This window comes from Argentina silus (genome assembly GCF_951799395.1).
Source record: "Argentina silus genome assembly, chromosome: 20".
NCBI lineage: Eukaryota > Metazoa > Chordata > Actinopteri > Argentiniformes > Argentinidae > Argentina > Argentina silus.
Window position 1 is genome coordinate 10,378,887 of NC_139674.1, and position 16,351 is coordinate 10,395,237.

Sequence of the window (16,351 nt, forward strand, 5' to 3'; positions counted from 1 at the left end):
CACTCTAAGATGTTTTTTAAGAATAGCGGGTGTGTTTCCGAGTGTGTGTGTGGAATTGTGTTGTCAGTGTAGAGTATGTGTGCTTCTGCGTGCACTGTGTGTGTGTGTGTGTGTGTGCTGTGTAGGCTGTACAGTATGTGCGTGCAAGGTTGTACCAGAAGGACAGGTCAACAGGACATGACTCACAGAGAACCACATGACATTAACGTCTTACAAAAACAGCTACATGCGCATCTTGAAGTGCTTGAGGCCGGGCGGCCCGGTTTGGCCACTAGTGTTGAGTGTCAACACAATGCACGGTGCAGGACCTCAACACTGCAGAGCAGACGCACCACAGACCTTAACCATCTGTCTTTACTGAGGTAAAAATAAAGTTCAGGGACCTTTTAAACACACATTTACCGTGGTAACGATGACAGAGCTATGAATACAGATGGTTTGGCCGCAACCGCCATGGTGACAAATGGCAGCGATGATGGCGAAGAGGAAGTGACCATGGTGGGGTCGCTGAGGACAACAGCAATGCTTCCCTCTGTCCCGCTTGGAGGCAAAATGTGTATGCTCAGCATCTTATTTTCACTTCGGTTGCAGTTCTGTCTTCTTCAGGACAGATGTTTGTGTATTTGGTCTCTGTGTGTTTCATTGTGAGGGGATCAGAGTTATGAACTGGCGTGTTGAATGACAATAGGCTACTCAGGATCCACCATTTCAATACATTTGATCATTTTAGCTCCCATGTAACAGAGGTGGTTCAGTGAACCATGCTTCCGAAAGACTTGCATTAGCTCTCTGAGCTGATGCTCAGGGCTAACACCGTCTTGTGGTGCCCAAAGGACCCAAGTTCAAACCCAGCCTGTCACAGATAGGCACCATGAAAACCAGAGTTACAGTGGACCACAGTAAAGATTATTGCTTACTTGGGCACTGTCCTTTTTTCTGTGCTGTCAGTTATGCTTATGTGTAATTTCCACTGTCCTGATTTATGGCTTTACTGAAGTACCTAGCCTTCAAAATGAAAGGAAGGGAGGAATGATTTATCAAAAGATGGAAACGATGGGGGGGAGAGAGAGAGAGAGAAAGAGAGAGGGCCACTAAAAGGGGTTGAGGGCGGCCCTTGCCCCTTACCCCTTACCCCATTCCGTGCTTCCTCCCGTTATGACAGGAGTAATGGGGTTTCCAGACCTGTCGTTCAGGGGCATACAGTACACTGCCCTAATCCAAAAATGCCCCTGGCCCCCTTACCGGCCCTGAAGCCATTGTTCTCTCAAGAGCCGCACTAAAATAAATAATTAAGTCAATAAAACACAGAGCTGAGAAACCAGAGAGGGAGGGATGGTTTTTCCAGGTGCGTCGAGCCATGTGGTCGTAATGTGTTGGTCCTCTGAGGCAGTGGCTGGGGAGAAAAGACAGACCATGGTGGGAACACAGAGAGAGAGAGAGGGAGAAAGAGAGAGAGAGAGAGAAACACTGGGAACTTTTTTTCTTCTAATATTGCTTTATTATGGCGGTACAGATGTGGACAATACACACATATCGCAGGAACCAGAGAAATTGAAAATAGAGAAAATAACGTAGAATCAGACACCTGTATTCAGTCTGGGTAAGGTGCACGTCATCAGTTTAAAATGCTGCTTAAAATCATGGCAATTAAAAACAAACCGAAACAAAGAGTCAGATTCTCCAGAGATCTCAAGCTCCCCAGGTTGCCTTCACTCCAACGACGCTGTAACACCTTGGTGACAGCAGCGGATCAAAGAGTTGCACCAGAGCAGAGAACAACACGTCCTCCTGTAACACAACAGAAACACACCCGTCAAGAGATCCAAGATCCCCCCCCCCCCACAAGAAGACACACTGTGAGTCTTTGAACAGAGCGTGGAGTGGAGCCTCAGATGAGAACTGCTCTCCCAGTGAGAGATCTTCCTAATGATTCCCCCGACTCGTAACATCTGTGCAAATATTGTGTTAGGTGGATGGTGTTCCTCTGTGAAACTAGCATGTCCCAGTGAGCAGGCCCGGCTTGATGCCTTGCTGCCCTGTTGGAGAGGCTTGCCTGTTGTTCACAGCTAATTCAACAACCTGCACTGGTCACCAGACACACACACACACACACGCTTGTACTAACAGATGCGCACGGGCACACGCACACACACACACAGTCTGACAACATTGGGGTTGAACCAGGATAAGAATCAGCATGATTAGTTTCTCTTACATAATCTCATCAGGGGGATGCATTTCCACAAGAAATCAAACTCTTATCCTCTCCAAGCCTGTGGACAATCTATGATTCGCCATGATCACTCAAATCACAGATTAACTTGATGTTTTTGGCTCGGGAGCTACAGTGTCGAGTTTACAACCCAATAAGCCGACGCCACCCTTCCAAGGAGCGGACGACAACTCTCATGTTGTCCACTTGGACTTCTATGGACTTGCGTATCTGTCGTCAAGGTAACGTAACGAGGCACAAAGTCCCTTTAACGTTCCACACAAGCAAATCGCAGAGACCTAGAGACAAATCAGGGGAGGCTGGTGGAGGTAGAGATCGGAGGACGGGCTCATTGTAATGCATGGAAAGGAATGAGGAATGGGTATCAGACACACGTGTTTGCATTACAATGAGCCCGTCCTCCGATTTCTACCTCCACCAGCCTCCCCTGAGACAAATATACAGTTGAGTTATAGGAGCTAAGGGGACCTTATGTTACATGAGCATTGAGCGCACCCACTATGACTTCAATAGAAATGATTCCCTATGAAATTGGAGATTATGTTATGTTATGGTATGTTGGCCAGAACTTTGAAATCTCCTCAGATATGGTCACAAGAATCACTTAGCGGGCTGTCTGGGTGTCCATGCTGAAGGTTTTAGGGGGGTTTCGGGTTAAAAGCATGTTCTCACTACCGGAAATGGAAAATCAAAAACTAAACTTCTGACCCGTAACAGGAGAGTGAGAATATGTATCTGGAGAATGGACATAGGCAGAGAAGTCATCGTCAAGTAGGCCTATAGCTGAGTTGATGTGATATTGCCATTGCCCCTAAAATCACCTGGAACACAGTAACTACACCGTTCTCACGGTCATACCGCTGTTGAAAGAGATTGACAAACAACCTGAGGTTCTAAATGACTGCGTCTTCAGAAAATCAACTCCTAAGAAAACATGACTGGAATGGCTACACGTGAATAGCATAGTCATTGTCTCTGCATATGTCTCAAGAAGCCACTTAAACCACCTTCAGAGACGAGCCTTCTTTTCACATTGTGAATGAACACATCCATTTGTAATTAGTGAAACAATGTGTGGCCCAGTCCTCCGTGTGGTTGGCTGTGAAACAATGGTTCCCTTGCATGGTGGCTGAGGTCATGTTGTCATATGCTCCCAAAGCCCACGCTGGAGACAGCAGACATGGGTAATTATGGGTAAATTAAAAGAGACGCATGGTTTCGCACTGTGTGGTTTGGTGTCACAGCTAGACCCTACAGCACATCTGGGCTGTGTTTGTGTGTTTGTGTGTGGGATGGGGTGGGATGGAATGGGGTGGGATGGGATGGGATGGAGAGAAGAGGATGAAAGAAGGAAGGAGAGAATGGAGAGCACCATGGCGCCTCTTCTCTTTGAGGAATGTTGACTCATGGAGTTGGATTGGTCTCAATAGTCTAAAGAATGACCTCCTTCCTACACCTTTTTCCCTTTATTATCTGCTCTGGTCTCAAATCATTTGACAAATACTCGAGGCTTCTGCCATATTGCTTTCACCCAGCCTGGTGCATATTTTCAGTGCACATGAACTGGAGTAGACAAGGGGAGGAAGCCAGGTAACTGAGATGCCTCTGTTTGTGTGTCTGTGGTCTGTCATAAGGGTTGAGGGACTTTACTTTACCTGTTCTTTCAGGTAGCAGAGACGGTCCAGGAGGATTAAGCCCTCAATGCAGGGAGCCAAAGTCACCTTCAGCTGCAAGAGGAAACAGAGATCAAGTAAACAGAAAAGAAAACAGGTACAGTACGTGTACGTTTCAATGGGATCAGATCCATGACAAAAAGGTACAGTCAATTAACAAAGGGGAGCAAGGCACAAGGCATGGCAGTAACACCACTGAAATCTGACAACCTCAGATCTGAAAAACGAGGTTTGGTTACAACCAGCTTATTTGTTTGAGCTGTGTGACTACCCTGAGGACAGTGAAGATCTCACTTGATGGGCTGCAATTTAAATGCATTATAGCTCTAGGTTTACACCAGGACATTTTTCACACAGAGCGCTTACACAAGTCATTGTAGGAGTAGTGTAGGCGTAAACCCAGCTTAACAAGGCTTAATAACTCCTCAGCAATACAAAAGACAGGACAAAGAAAGCCAAGGGGGAGATTTCACTTAATAACACCATAGTAATATTGTAAGGACCCACCATGTTGAAGGCTTCCATCTCACACATCCTGGGCCTGTATGTGTCATGGTAGCCCTGGATGACACTGTCAGAGAGCTGAGAGAGGGGGAGGGAGGGAGGGATGGAGGGAAGGAAGGGGGGAATGAGAGGAGAAAGAAAGAGGGGATGAGAATGAGAAAGAGGTGAAAAGGTAATGAAAGTGAGTGAGCAAGAGGGGGGGTGGGTGGTTAAGGGGAGAGAGAGAGAGAGAGCAGATTTATACCTTGAGGTGATATGTGAGTGACATGATAACACAAAACAATTGAACCTTCCAATCTGAGGTTTTACCAGCAACAGGGGAGAAATATGATCCCCCCTTCTTCACAGGGGAGCCAGGTGGGACATATTCCCTAATCTCCACACTCACTGATCGTTTAACAATGCCTGACTCATGATCCCCTGCTCTGAGAGATGAATTACTCCAAGCAGATTTCACAAATATTTCTTTACCATTTTCTGATTTTCGAGAGAACCCTTTAAGTTCATGTGTCAGTTTCAAAACCGATTCAGAGCAACCAAATACATTGAACTCTTGCTCAAGGATTCTATTCAACATGCCATTGCAGATAATGACTTTTGTCCGTTGAATTGCACAGTATGATGCCAAAAGGCCGTGATGGGAGTTGACATTTTCTCAAGGTTTAGGACTTAGTCCTTATAGACCATTAAGGAATGATCTCCTGATTTACATAGTACTGCAACTGCAGTGTGTGATTCCCACCAAGGATGTAAAGCTCTCAATGAATAACATTCCAAAGTCTGTTCCCGAAATTCCCAAATTCCCACACTGACCTTGGATTCTTCCAACTCCAGCCTCCGCAGCGCTCTCCGGATGTAGTCCACAAACGAGGTGGACTTGGAGTAGATGTTACCTACACGCTTCTCGCTGCCAAGGATGAAGACACCCACCCACCCACACACACACACGTGTAAGCATGCACACACACACACACACACATACATTTTTTATTAAGTCATATTCATTTGATTCTCTCTTATCTTGTGTCTCTGCCAGCTCTGTGATTTTCTTGCTACAACACAGTGGCAACCACAGTGAAACAGTCCCCCTCTCTCCTGTAGACAAACACTACAGCATTGAAGTGGTGATTTGATCTGTTCCACCATTATGCTATGTGATCCTGATGTCACACAGTTCCTCGTTGGCTACTGGGAGAGAGCTGTCAGTGAGAGCATTCAGCTTGTCATCGTGTGTGAGTGTTACAGAGGGTACCTCCCCACTCTCAAAGGACGTGAGCGTACGGTATACTGGAAATGTTTTCACCACGAACAGTCATTCTGCTTCACTTGTTATACCCTCTCAACAGACAATCACTTACACTGTGTGGTAGACTATGTTCCATTTTTTTTCCCCGAATGACTTCCTGACTCCACTTTGGCGATTTACTCTTTGTATCTGATATTGTAGTACCACAGCTGAATGTACTGTACGTGACTCAGCACTTGGAAGCGGAGCTTTCCATAATAAAAAAGGCGATCAGCGTGAACAGTTGAGAAGCAACTGTTAAAGAGCTTTGTCAATCATGCAACCAACAGGGCACCTGTGATCTGGTTGCTATGGTAACACTGCTTTATGGGGGGGTCCTCTAACTTACCTTAAGAAGACCAAACTTACCTTTTAAAGGAGCTGTAGTGGTCCCTTAGAATGACATGGAGGACAGCCCTGTAGAAGAGGGACTCCATTTGTATCTGTGGGATAACCCAAAAAACAAAGATCCTTTTGTTGCCTTTTTTTTTTAATCTTTCCTCAAGATATTTGTTCTTTCCCTGTTAATAATTAGGGTGTGTTTTTCAAACACATCGGGGAGATTTTCCATGAGAACCCCTAACCTATAATACAAAATGCACAATCAGACCTTCTTTTTTTATTTGAGACGGTGTTTAAACACGCAACCCATCTCTTTGTGATTACATTAATATTCATACACATTCTTTATTAATGGCTAGGACCGGATCATGTATCGGGTTTGGCCCGGCACACTATAGACAACAGCTCAGATACCTATTGGAACAGTAAATCAGACTTGATGTAAAAATCCCTCTGAGAAATATGGGCAGTTTGTTTCCATGCATCCGTATCGACTTTACTCTGGAATGTGGACAATAAAAACAGGATCTTAGTGACTTAGTTTGGGAATGCACATATGGGCAGTTTCTGGATGTAATAATATCATCGATCAGCTTTGATTAGCTTTGACAGGAGTGAATTTGTAATAGCCAGAAATGGATTGAACTGTTATTACACATAATGGCATGGTCATAGGGGAACTAGGACCTATGGTTTGGTGCTGATGGGCAGTTACAAATTGACTGTGTTCATATATTGACATTATAATATACTGCACTTACCCCTTGGCCTACTGAAACTCTCTCCAAAGCCTACAGAAGAGAACATAGAGAGCATGTCATTGCTTTTACAAAAGTTAGAACTCCAGAATGTTGTTGCCACCTGTGACCCGAACTGTCACATTCTCGTGGTCGCAAAAAGGTGGACTTCCAACCAACTGTAAACTAGGGCTGAGTCTCCCCACAGCAATCTCAATAGATGATTACATCAGCCAAACATGCTTACGGTACTTGCCGAATAAGCGTATACAAACAGTGGATTGGTGCGACTAGTCTCTTTTTTCGAGGTAAGAAAACGATTAAGAAATGCTGACAGATTGCTGCTATCCCAGTAGACCAGCATTGACAGACAGTGGGGCGTTAAAGGTCAAATTAATTGCTGATGGAGTCGTACATAAATAGCTGTGTGTATGAATATATACTCAGAGACTATGAATGAGAGTTCGCTGAATAAAGTATGGCATATATTGAGGCAGACTTACTAAGCAGGCAGACATCCTGGCATTCCTGCCACAAAACCAGGACTGGTCCCTCAGGTACTGGCTCATGGGGAATCCACACACACTGGTCGGAGAGTCTGTGCATAGCGCGCACACACACACACACACACACACACACACACACACACACACACAAACACACACATGCACACAGCTGTGTCAAAACTAACAGAACAATGTGTGTTTATACATTGCATGGAAGGTTTCGAATGCGACAGTTCTTGACAGCCTTTTTTTAAATTATCATTTCTAACAGAGTCAGCTGCAGAGGTCAGGGCTACGGAAATCCAAAGGGAGAGGGTGGATGAAGAGAACCATTAATGCTATTCAGAGGGGCCTCCGGAACTTGCTTTAAAGTCCCCCCCCCCCCCCCCCCCTTTACAAAAACCTGAGAACACAAGCGCCACGCTAATTAACCCATTAGCCATTGTGCCACGCTTACCTCCTGTCCGACACATGGGAGCAGCAGCTAGCCCCTTAAGTCTATTGAAGCAGACAGGCTTCTTTTTCAGTTTGACGGCGAGCTTACAATATGCGGAGAGGGCTGTTTACACATGCTAGCACGCTAACACGCTAGCCTAATCTCAGCCATGCTGACCACCACTGTGTCTGGAGGGGATCGCCCCCCCCCCTCCCCCACTCCCCTGCCCTCCTTTCCTCGTCTCAAACCCAAGTGTTTCTAATATCATAGCGTGCGACAGGGCGTCTGTTTGTTCCTGGCGCTCAGGAAGGAGACGTGGTGGCTCTAGGGCTCTTAGCTCTGCGTGTCGCTGAACAGCCTTTAAAGAACTGATGCTGAGGCTAGTTTTTGTTGTTCAGGGTAAAATGGTGGAGCTTGAGGCTAGGGTTGGGGATGCTGATCCTGAATCAGTTGTTGGGTATTACACTAGGTGCTTGAGGCCAAAAGAATAGAAAAAGCAAACAGACATGACAAGCCAATGGTATATAGACCAGTGAGTCTGGTCTCTAGTGTCGTTCCATATGACACATCGCAATGGATGTCTTCCTACACATCTTAAGGATCTCCATCCTCCAACTCTTGGCTCTTTAGCAGTTTGGATCCCATTTGAGGGTGAGGTAGTACACCACAGGACTTGGCCGGCGTCCCAGAATGCTTTGCGAGGCCGAGAGGGGAGAAGCGTGCGAGGGACCGCTGGCGCTCCTGGAGTGTTTTCAATCAACCGCTCTGATGTCATCAACGCAGCTCGAACGATGTAGGCCCCAACAGAGCCAGTGTCGAGGTCACACTGTTAACAGGGACAGCGTGATAGTAAGCAGCTCTCGCCAACGGCGCAGAATCACTGTTAAAAGCACGCAGGGATTATCGTCAGAGACAATGGACGCAGTTTCGTACCCCATAAAGGGAGGGGGAAAGCAGAGCAGGGTCATAGAAATACACAGAGGGAATTGTTACATTCTGGCACCTCTGTGTCTATCTGAAGATATGACAGTAAGGAACTCGTTGATACTGAATCTGTGTGGTCAAAAGAAAGTGACATCTTGCATTGGTTTGACTCCGCTTTTGATGTCACGAGGGCATAATTCTACACTTAACGGACAGTATGTTTTTTGTTTTTTTTGCATTGATTATGTGTAAGATGACGGCAAATACGAACTCCATGTCATGCAGAGTCGGAATATGTTGAACAAATCATTTCCACTTCAATCCCTCTCAATTAGACGGGTCAAAAATATCACATTTTCAAAGCCCTAAACTGTTATCCTGAAACTATAAATCCATTCAATGATTCTAGCAGTGTCTTTTCTCTTTCCTAACTGAATCTACAGAGGGCATATTGGCTGTGAACTCGTCATGCACTCAATGGCACTGACCTATGGACTAAGACCAGTACGTGTTTTTACAACGTCATATGCCCCTTGGGTTGGAGGAGAGTGACACAGTAGACACCGTCAGTGACAGAGTTATGATTAGCATAAAAACAACGGGGGGAGGTCTGTGGAAGAGTTACAGGCCTCCTTGAGGGGGAGGGAGGGGGGGGGATGGGGTATGGAGGGAGGGAGGGAGGGAGAGAGAGAAAGAGAGAGAGAGAGAGTAGGGCAGTGTAAGTCTTTAGTAAGAGTTTGGCTCTGGCTGGGACTCCTATATACAATGGAAACCATGTGTTCTCTCGAGGGGGGGAGAGACTGGGGGCCATGGCAGTCCCAAGGCATCACAGGGATTCAATCTCAAAGTCCTTCCTTGACTGCTTATGTGTTCTCTCCTCGCCTCCTCCTCTAAACGCATCCAAGATCTGAAGTTCCTCCCCTCTGACCTTCTCTTCCAATGTGTTTTACTATAATAATAATAATAATAATAATAATAATAATCATAATCATAATAATCATATATGCCATTTAGCTGACGCTTTTATCAAAAGCGACTTACATTGCAGTGAGTGCATACATTTCTCAGTGTATATGGTCCCAGCGGGAATCAAACCTACAACCTTAGCATTGTTAATGCCATGCTCTACCAACTGAGCCACAGTGTTTTGAGGTAGCAACAAGCAGGGAGGACTCAAGGAAACTATATTGCCATTAAATACTGAACAGAATAAACAATGTGTTTGCTTGCTATTCACTTTTCCCTACTGATTATTGATCTGCACGATGAGCATAAGTGAAGGAGATATGGTGGAAAGTCGCTCCTCGATTCCTTGTGTCCTCTCTCCTTGCCTCCTTCTCAGTAGGGCATTTTAGGACAAGATCAAAGGGGAGAGGCCTCAGACCATCTCCTCCAATGACTCTTGAGAAGGAGGCAAAGACTTGGCCAATGAGGAGAAGGAGAGGGGGTATTTTGAGAACATTGTAACAAAGCCAGTGAAGGTGGCCAATTATCGTGTTGGCTCCCCTGTGTACACGCACACACACACACACACACACACACACACACGCACACACACACTGTACCCCCAGTGTGCCAAGCTTTTCCCCTATGGGCGTGTAATTACCTTGTCCAGTGGGATCAAACTCCTCAGAGAGGAGGTGGTAGCAGCAGCCCACGCTGCAGACAGAGAGGAGCTCCCGTTTGGCCACAAACATGCGCAGGGTGCTAGGCGCCAGGTCTCCGCACGTGTGCAGGCCAACCATGACCGCATCCTGGGGTTGGATGACAGAGAGTGCTCAGAAATGAAATACACTGTATTCATGGCATCAAGTTGCGCTGGCATCAGAGAAGCCAGATTACTGACATATACACTACGCACACACTTGAAGTATTTTTTTCAATGGTCCTGAGAAGCACGACACAGATCGTGTGTATTTGTATTACTGCGAGGTCAGGTGGGTTTGAATATTAAAACATTCATTTCAACCAAAGCTACATTTGAATCATAGAGATCCCAAGTGTCCCTGCTACAGTGTAACTGCAACATTGACTGCAGGTAACAGAGTATCATTCACCTCGAGTTCTGTGATGATCTCTCGTAGCTCCGTCTCCGCTGTTACGTACGAGGTCAGGGGTGAGAACAGAATGCTGTTACTGTTATCCCTGCTTTGGGCCTTCCTCTCCAGGTTCTCCCTCTTCCTCCTCTCCCTCTCCTCCCTACTCAGCTGACTAGGCTGGACCCGGAGGGAGACAGGCTCTACCATGTCCACGGACAGGGCTCCAAAGAAGCCATCCTCCGAGGCTGGATCTGGGCTGTTTGGGTCCGACGTCCCCTCCGCTGGGGACCCATCCTCTGACAAAATTGGAGGCGATGATGTCATTTCCTCTTCCTCATTCAGTCCCACCACGTTTATCTGCTCCACCTTGTCTCTCCTCTCTTCCTCCTCCCCCAGGGTAATGTCCTCCTGGCCTTCCGTGCCTGAAGGAGGCGCCACTCCCCGAGTCCTGCCCGCCTTGCTGTGCCTCTGGTAGGCCCTGGAGTACTTCTTCAGCTTCCTGTTCCTCTCCTGGGCGCCGTGGGTGTTGGTGCTGGATGAGTCGATGCCGTACACCTGGAGCCCGTACTGCAGGGACAGGAAGGAGCAAAGGTAGCCCTTCCCCGAGCCCACATCGATCACCTGGGAGCAGGGGGAGAAGGGTTTACAGTCCAAATAACTTAGTCCTGAGAAAAGCATACTGAAAACATTGTTACAGTAGGTTGTGTTCATTAGGGACAAAACAGGGGAATGAGTGAATGAAAACAGATTTCCATTTTCTGCTGCAAAATATGTTGCCACCGCATGCTTCCTGAAGACAACCAATACCCTGGGACGGCTACCTGTTTGACTCTGCAGCGTTGGGCCATGCTGGCCACCACCTCGGACATGGCCTGGACCTCATGGGACTTTTTAGAGTTCATGAACTCGTCAGGCCCCACAGCTGCACCTGGAACACAGTCATTACATCACAAACACGCAATGACGATGATGTCTGACCTGCATAACCCTGCACTTAATGCAATTATACGCTTTAATTTGACCCTGAGAGACGGTGTTATGACAATGGTTATATGTTCAGTTTAATAAATTAATATACCAGCTGACTATAAAGAACCAAGGCCCTGACTTTATTACTGTTATTATATTATATTATTAGTTCACAGGGTCCGTATTCGCTACCTTCTTCCAGGGATGAGGCGACATCAGTTTCTCTGAGGAATAGCAGAAGCTCATTCCTGGTCATACAGACTTCAAGACCAGGCAGAGAATGGGCCTTGGCAGCCTCCAAGAGTTCAGCCACATCCACCAGCCGCTTTGTATCATCACAGAAACCAAAGGTGGTCTTGGCTTCTTCTGCAAGAGAGAAAGTTCTATAAATGTTGGATGTATTTCCAAATACTACAGAGGTTGACACACTAGGGAAGAAAAAAAGCACAATTCTGCATTGAATCTAACCTTCTGAGCACAGAATTTGAACACATAATCCTTAATGCAAGCCTTACCATTTCTGTGACTTAAATTATGTCCTGGCGCCCTCTTGTGGACATCATCCGAAATGATCGCTGACAACAATTCCACTGGTGGCACAGCCATAAACTGGTCCCATACATCGCGGGTGTAGAAATCCACTGTGTGCGCATTGGCAATATTTAACGAAACAGAGAGGAAGCGCTTAACTTCATCGATTTTTTTCTGAATCGCTGCAAGAGAATTAATAGGAGATGCCATTTATGAAAACTCATTTAACATGGACGTGCATGATGTGGGATATGGAAGGATTTCTCCTCGACTGTGCATTTCAGGCATTACTTGCTGAAAAAAAAATAAACGACGATCATTTTCTTATCCTTGTGTGGAGGCCATGTTTGGTGTACCTAAATACATTGAGCCCAATGAATGGTATCCATATGCTACACCAACACAAATGTCCTCCCTCTCGAACGATTTGCTCTTTTATCGATTGGTAATGTCTTATAGAAGACACTTACGTCATGACAATGCGACAGGAAGGAAGCACATGCAGGGCAGCATGAGAACTGTAAACACTTTACTCTTTAACTGGGATTTTGTTAGCATTGAGTAAAATGGCACCAGTAAATCAGAAAATGAATACCAAAGGTAAATTTGGCGGAAGAGGTGGCCAGAGAAGTCAATCTAACTCTCGACAAGCGGGTGGCACCGGCAAGAAGAAATGGGTCCCCGAGCACAAAGTATTCGATGGCAGTATTGCCGAAGGTAACTTGGCTAGCTAGCTATATACTAATTATGTAAATAAAATATATACTGTAGGTGTAGCTACTTTACTGTGCACATTCAGCGAGACATACTGTGTTATGTGTATGCAAAACAGTCAATATGTGCTGTCAAGGTAGCCCGTCAGAGCGAGTGTGTAATGGTTGCAAACAGCTAACTTATTATTTTAAGCAGTTATGTGAATTATTATTTGAACTACTAATCTGGGGATATGAATAATGTTACGACAGGAATGCGGTCTGTTTGTTCACCAGTGCTTTTGTGATTTACAAGACACAGTATGCGGATCAACCACTTATCCTGTGTGGCGAACATCACAGCGACAGCGCGCTCGTGTAGATTCTTCCTCTACATCAGAAGGATATGTCCATTCCTCACCAGAGAAGCAGCACAACTTTTGGTCCAGACACTTGTGATCTTTCGCCATGACTACTGCAACGCACTCTTGGCCGGGCTCCCCGCCTCGCCATCAGACCTCTGCAGCTCATCCAGAATGCTGCCGCCCTCTGGTGTTCAATCTCCCCAAATTCTCCCATGCCACCCTACTCCTTCGCACTCTTCACTGGCTCCCGGTAGCAGCTCACATCAAATTCAAGACCCTAGTGCTCGCCTACCAGGCGGCAATGGGAACAGCCCCTCCCTACTTGCAAGCAATGGTCAGCCCCCAAACCCCTGCCCGATCACTCTGCTCTTCCACCTCGGCTGGGTGCCTGGCACCACTGCCTCTACGTGGATGCAGCAGCCTCACTACTCTGTCACGGCTTTTCACTGTCCTGGCGTCCCGCTGGTGGAACGAGCTTCCCACTGCTGTCACGACTGCAGAGTCACTACCTATCTTCCGCTGTAGACTGAAGACCCCTCTCTTCAGGCTACATCTTAACTGTCCCTCCTAAAGACCTCTTCATCCCCACTACCCCCATGTACAGTTTCTCTACTGTAAATAAATTCATAATAAAAAAAAAAAAAAGTAATTCTTCCTTCTTCTAGCATTGTGACTGCCAATAGCCTAGCATAGATTACTTTTTCTTATGATGACTCTTAGATTATTCACTTGCTTAGACACATCCTATTTGTTGTAAGTCGCTTTGGATAAAGGCGTCTGCTAAATGCCATGAATGTAAATGTAACAGTATGTGGTTAAGTTTGACAGTCTTAGTTAAACCATTGTCTTTTTCCCACTTAGGTCAGGGCTTCGCCTTCAAAAGGAAGGAGAAAGTGAAACATGAGTACAACAAACTTCTACGGAAGGAGAGGAGGACGAACCCAGAGGTAAAATCCCAATACAGGGAGGAGTACCCTGAACACCTGAAGCATCTGTACATGGCAGAGGCTGAAAAACTGAAAATGGAGGTTAGGACGAACAGAATAAACCGAACCAAAGGCAGAATGGCAGGCCGTGTAGAAGAGGGAGCAGCTCCCATCGAGTTGAATGATGCACCAACGGACCAATCTACATCCACAGACACACAACCTGATGCAGCAGATGATGCTGTCATATCCCCCGACCAGACTGACTCTGGCTCTCTGCCCCCTGCACCGGCAGAGGCTGACAGGTAGAGCAAACCTAATTCAACCTGACCACTAGTGCTAAATAGTTCATGCTCATTGTAGGGCTCTCAAACTCTGATCCTGGAAAGCTACTGCTGTGCAGGGTTTTGTTCCAGCCCAGCCCACTAACATTGGAACACAATTAGTTGATCCAGTGTGTTAGTGCAGGGCATGAACAAAGGTATGTACACACCCAGCAGTGTAGCTCACCAGGAGTTGGAAACCCCTGTGCTGAATGTTATTGCAGTCAGAGTCAAAGTGCAATAATCCTTTGCAGTGCATTGTACAGAATGATGTCAGAGTCTATGCCGATTGCAGAAAGTGTTGCAATGCAATGTGCAGATGTGTTATTGCTGTTTTTGTCTAGTAGGAAATAACTGTTTGCTGTGCATTGACAACACTATCATCATATGTCATGCATACCCCACATTGAAGGAGTCACTCTGGGTTTCTAACAATGTGGAAATGTCTTTTTTCAGTCTCCCTATGAGTAATCGGAGCAAAAAGAAAATGCTAAGGAAGACGTCCTATCAGAAGACTAAGGAGGAGTTTGAGAACGTCAAAGAAAAGCGTGCAAATAAGAAAGAGGTAAGGAAGACTTCCTCTGTAATGCAATGTCTGCTATTTAGTAGGACTTGGTTTCATCTTTATCTGGGAAACAGCACCTTAATGTGCCCAGATATTTATGCTACACTCTTCGAAAAAAAACAGAGATAAACACTGTTAATAAAAAGGCTTAATAAAGAAACGCTTTGGTTCTGGAAATGTTATTCAAAGGATTCTCCCACAGGGACAGCTGGTTCTAGGTCAAACCTTTTTTTGACTGCAAGTGTTAAGGAAAAATGTTTCTCCTTGTTCAAAAGTACAGTTTACAGTAAGTGGTCTTGTTTTCTATTCCATTAGGAATTCTTGAAGATGAATCAACAGAAACAAGAGGCTATTCAGAAGTACAAACAGAAAAAATTGGAGACCTTTCAGATGCTGAGCAAAAAGACAAAGAAAGGACAGCCCAACCTTAACCTTCAGATGGAATACCTGCTCCAGAAGATTCAAGAGTCTGGGAAATGACCAGAGACTTACAGAGAATGAATGGACATTTTAGAGTGCACAGTGTAACTCCCACAGTTATTGTGTCATAGAGACTGTGTCTTTTTTTGGCCACAGAAAGAGCACTGTTTGTGGAAACTGACAGCGCTCAGTATTATGGTTGATTTTCAGTCATGTCAGTGGTGTGTTTTAGTTTTGGACCACAAGGTGGCATTCAATGAGATGTGAACTGTTCTTGTAAAATATTTAATTATTTCTTCCAAAACAGCAACCTTTTTATTAAAAGTTATTAAGAAAGGTTTGGAAATGAAAGTCTGGTTTGTCATTGCCTTTTTATACACATTTTTTTCTTCTGTTGAGTCTAACATTGTATGTCCCTCCTGGATTCTATTGAATTTTAAAGTATGTACGACATTCTACATTCTACATACTACATTCTAGTATGTCTTTCAGCAGTGTATGCAATAATCATTGGTCCTGAATATCTACTTTTTCATGGACCTGACAATATTTAGAGTGGTTGTTATTGATGACAATCGACAGATGGGACATGATTATTTTGAGCTTACTATAGCCTATGCAATAATCATTTAACCTTTTCATGACCTTAACAATATTTAAAATTGCGTGTTGTTATTGATGACACTCGGCTAATGGGACTTGCACAAACGAATGATGTTTTTTCATAATTGCTTGAATCCACCACAAAGGTCAACCCATTGACAATTAAAAGGGTGAACAAATTGGTACCCTCGTCCTTGCACAGGCGTTGTCATAGCCACAGATGATTTTTCTTTTGAAGTCCCTCTTCTGTGCCGCTTTCACATCTGTCTACTTGTTGC

General features: G+C 45.4%; 2 protein-coding genes across 3 annotated transcripts; one reads left to right on the forward strand and one right to left on the reverse strand.

The window, feature by feature from the left end:
- Positions 1-1,507: 1,507 nt before the first annotated feature.
- Positions 1,508-12,422, reverse strand: mettl25 (methyltransferase like 25). The gene is made up of 12 exons (XM_083692566.1): positions 12,164-12,422; positions 11,841-12,014; positions 11,501-11,607; positions 10,698-11,300; positions 10,247-10,394; positions 7,278-7,372; positions 6,799-6,828; positions 6,065-6,138; positions 5,224-5,317; positions 4,414-4,488; positions 3,889-3,960; positions 1,508-1,788 (listed from the first exon to the last, which is right to left on the reverse strand). The coding sequence occupies exons 1-12, from the start codon at positions 12,387-12,389 to the stop codon at positions 1,690-1,692; spliced, it is 1,797 nt and encodes a 598-aa protein (XP_083548692.1). The 5' UTR covers positions 12,390-12,422; the 3' UTR covers positions 1,508-1,689.
- A 237-nt stretch (positions 12,423-12,659) lies between these two features.
- Positions 12,660-15,799, forward strand: ccdc59 (coiled-coil domain containing 59). Of its 2 annotated transcripts, none has more exons than XM_083691720.1 (4): positions 12,660-12,896; positions 14,098-14,467; positions 14,942-15,050; positions 15,366-15,799. In XM_083691720.1, the coding sequence occupies exons 1-4, from the start codon at positions 12,746-12,748 to the stop codon at positions 15,528-15,530; spliced, it is 795 nt and encodes a 264-aa protein (XP_083547846.1). In that variant the 5' UTR covers positions 12,660-12,745; the 3' UTR covers positions 15,531-15,799. The 2 variants fall into 2 exon arrangements, with proteins under 2 accessions (XP_083547846.1, XP_083547847.1); XM_083691721.1 differs by having other exon boundaries at positions 12,762-12,896; positions 13,169-14,467.
- Positions 15,800-16,351: the final 552 nt, after the last annotated feature.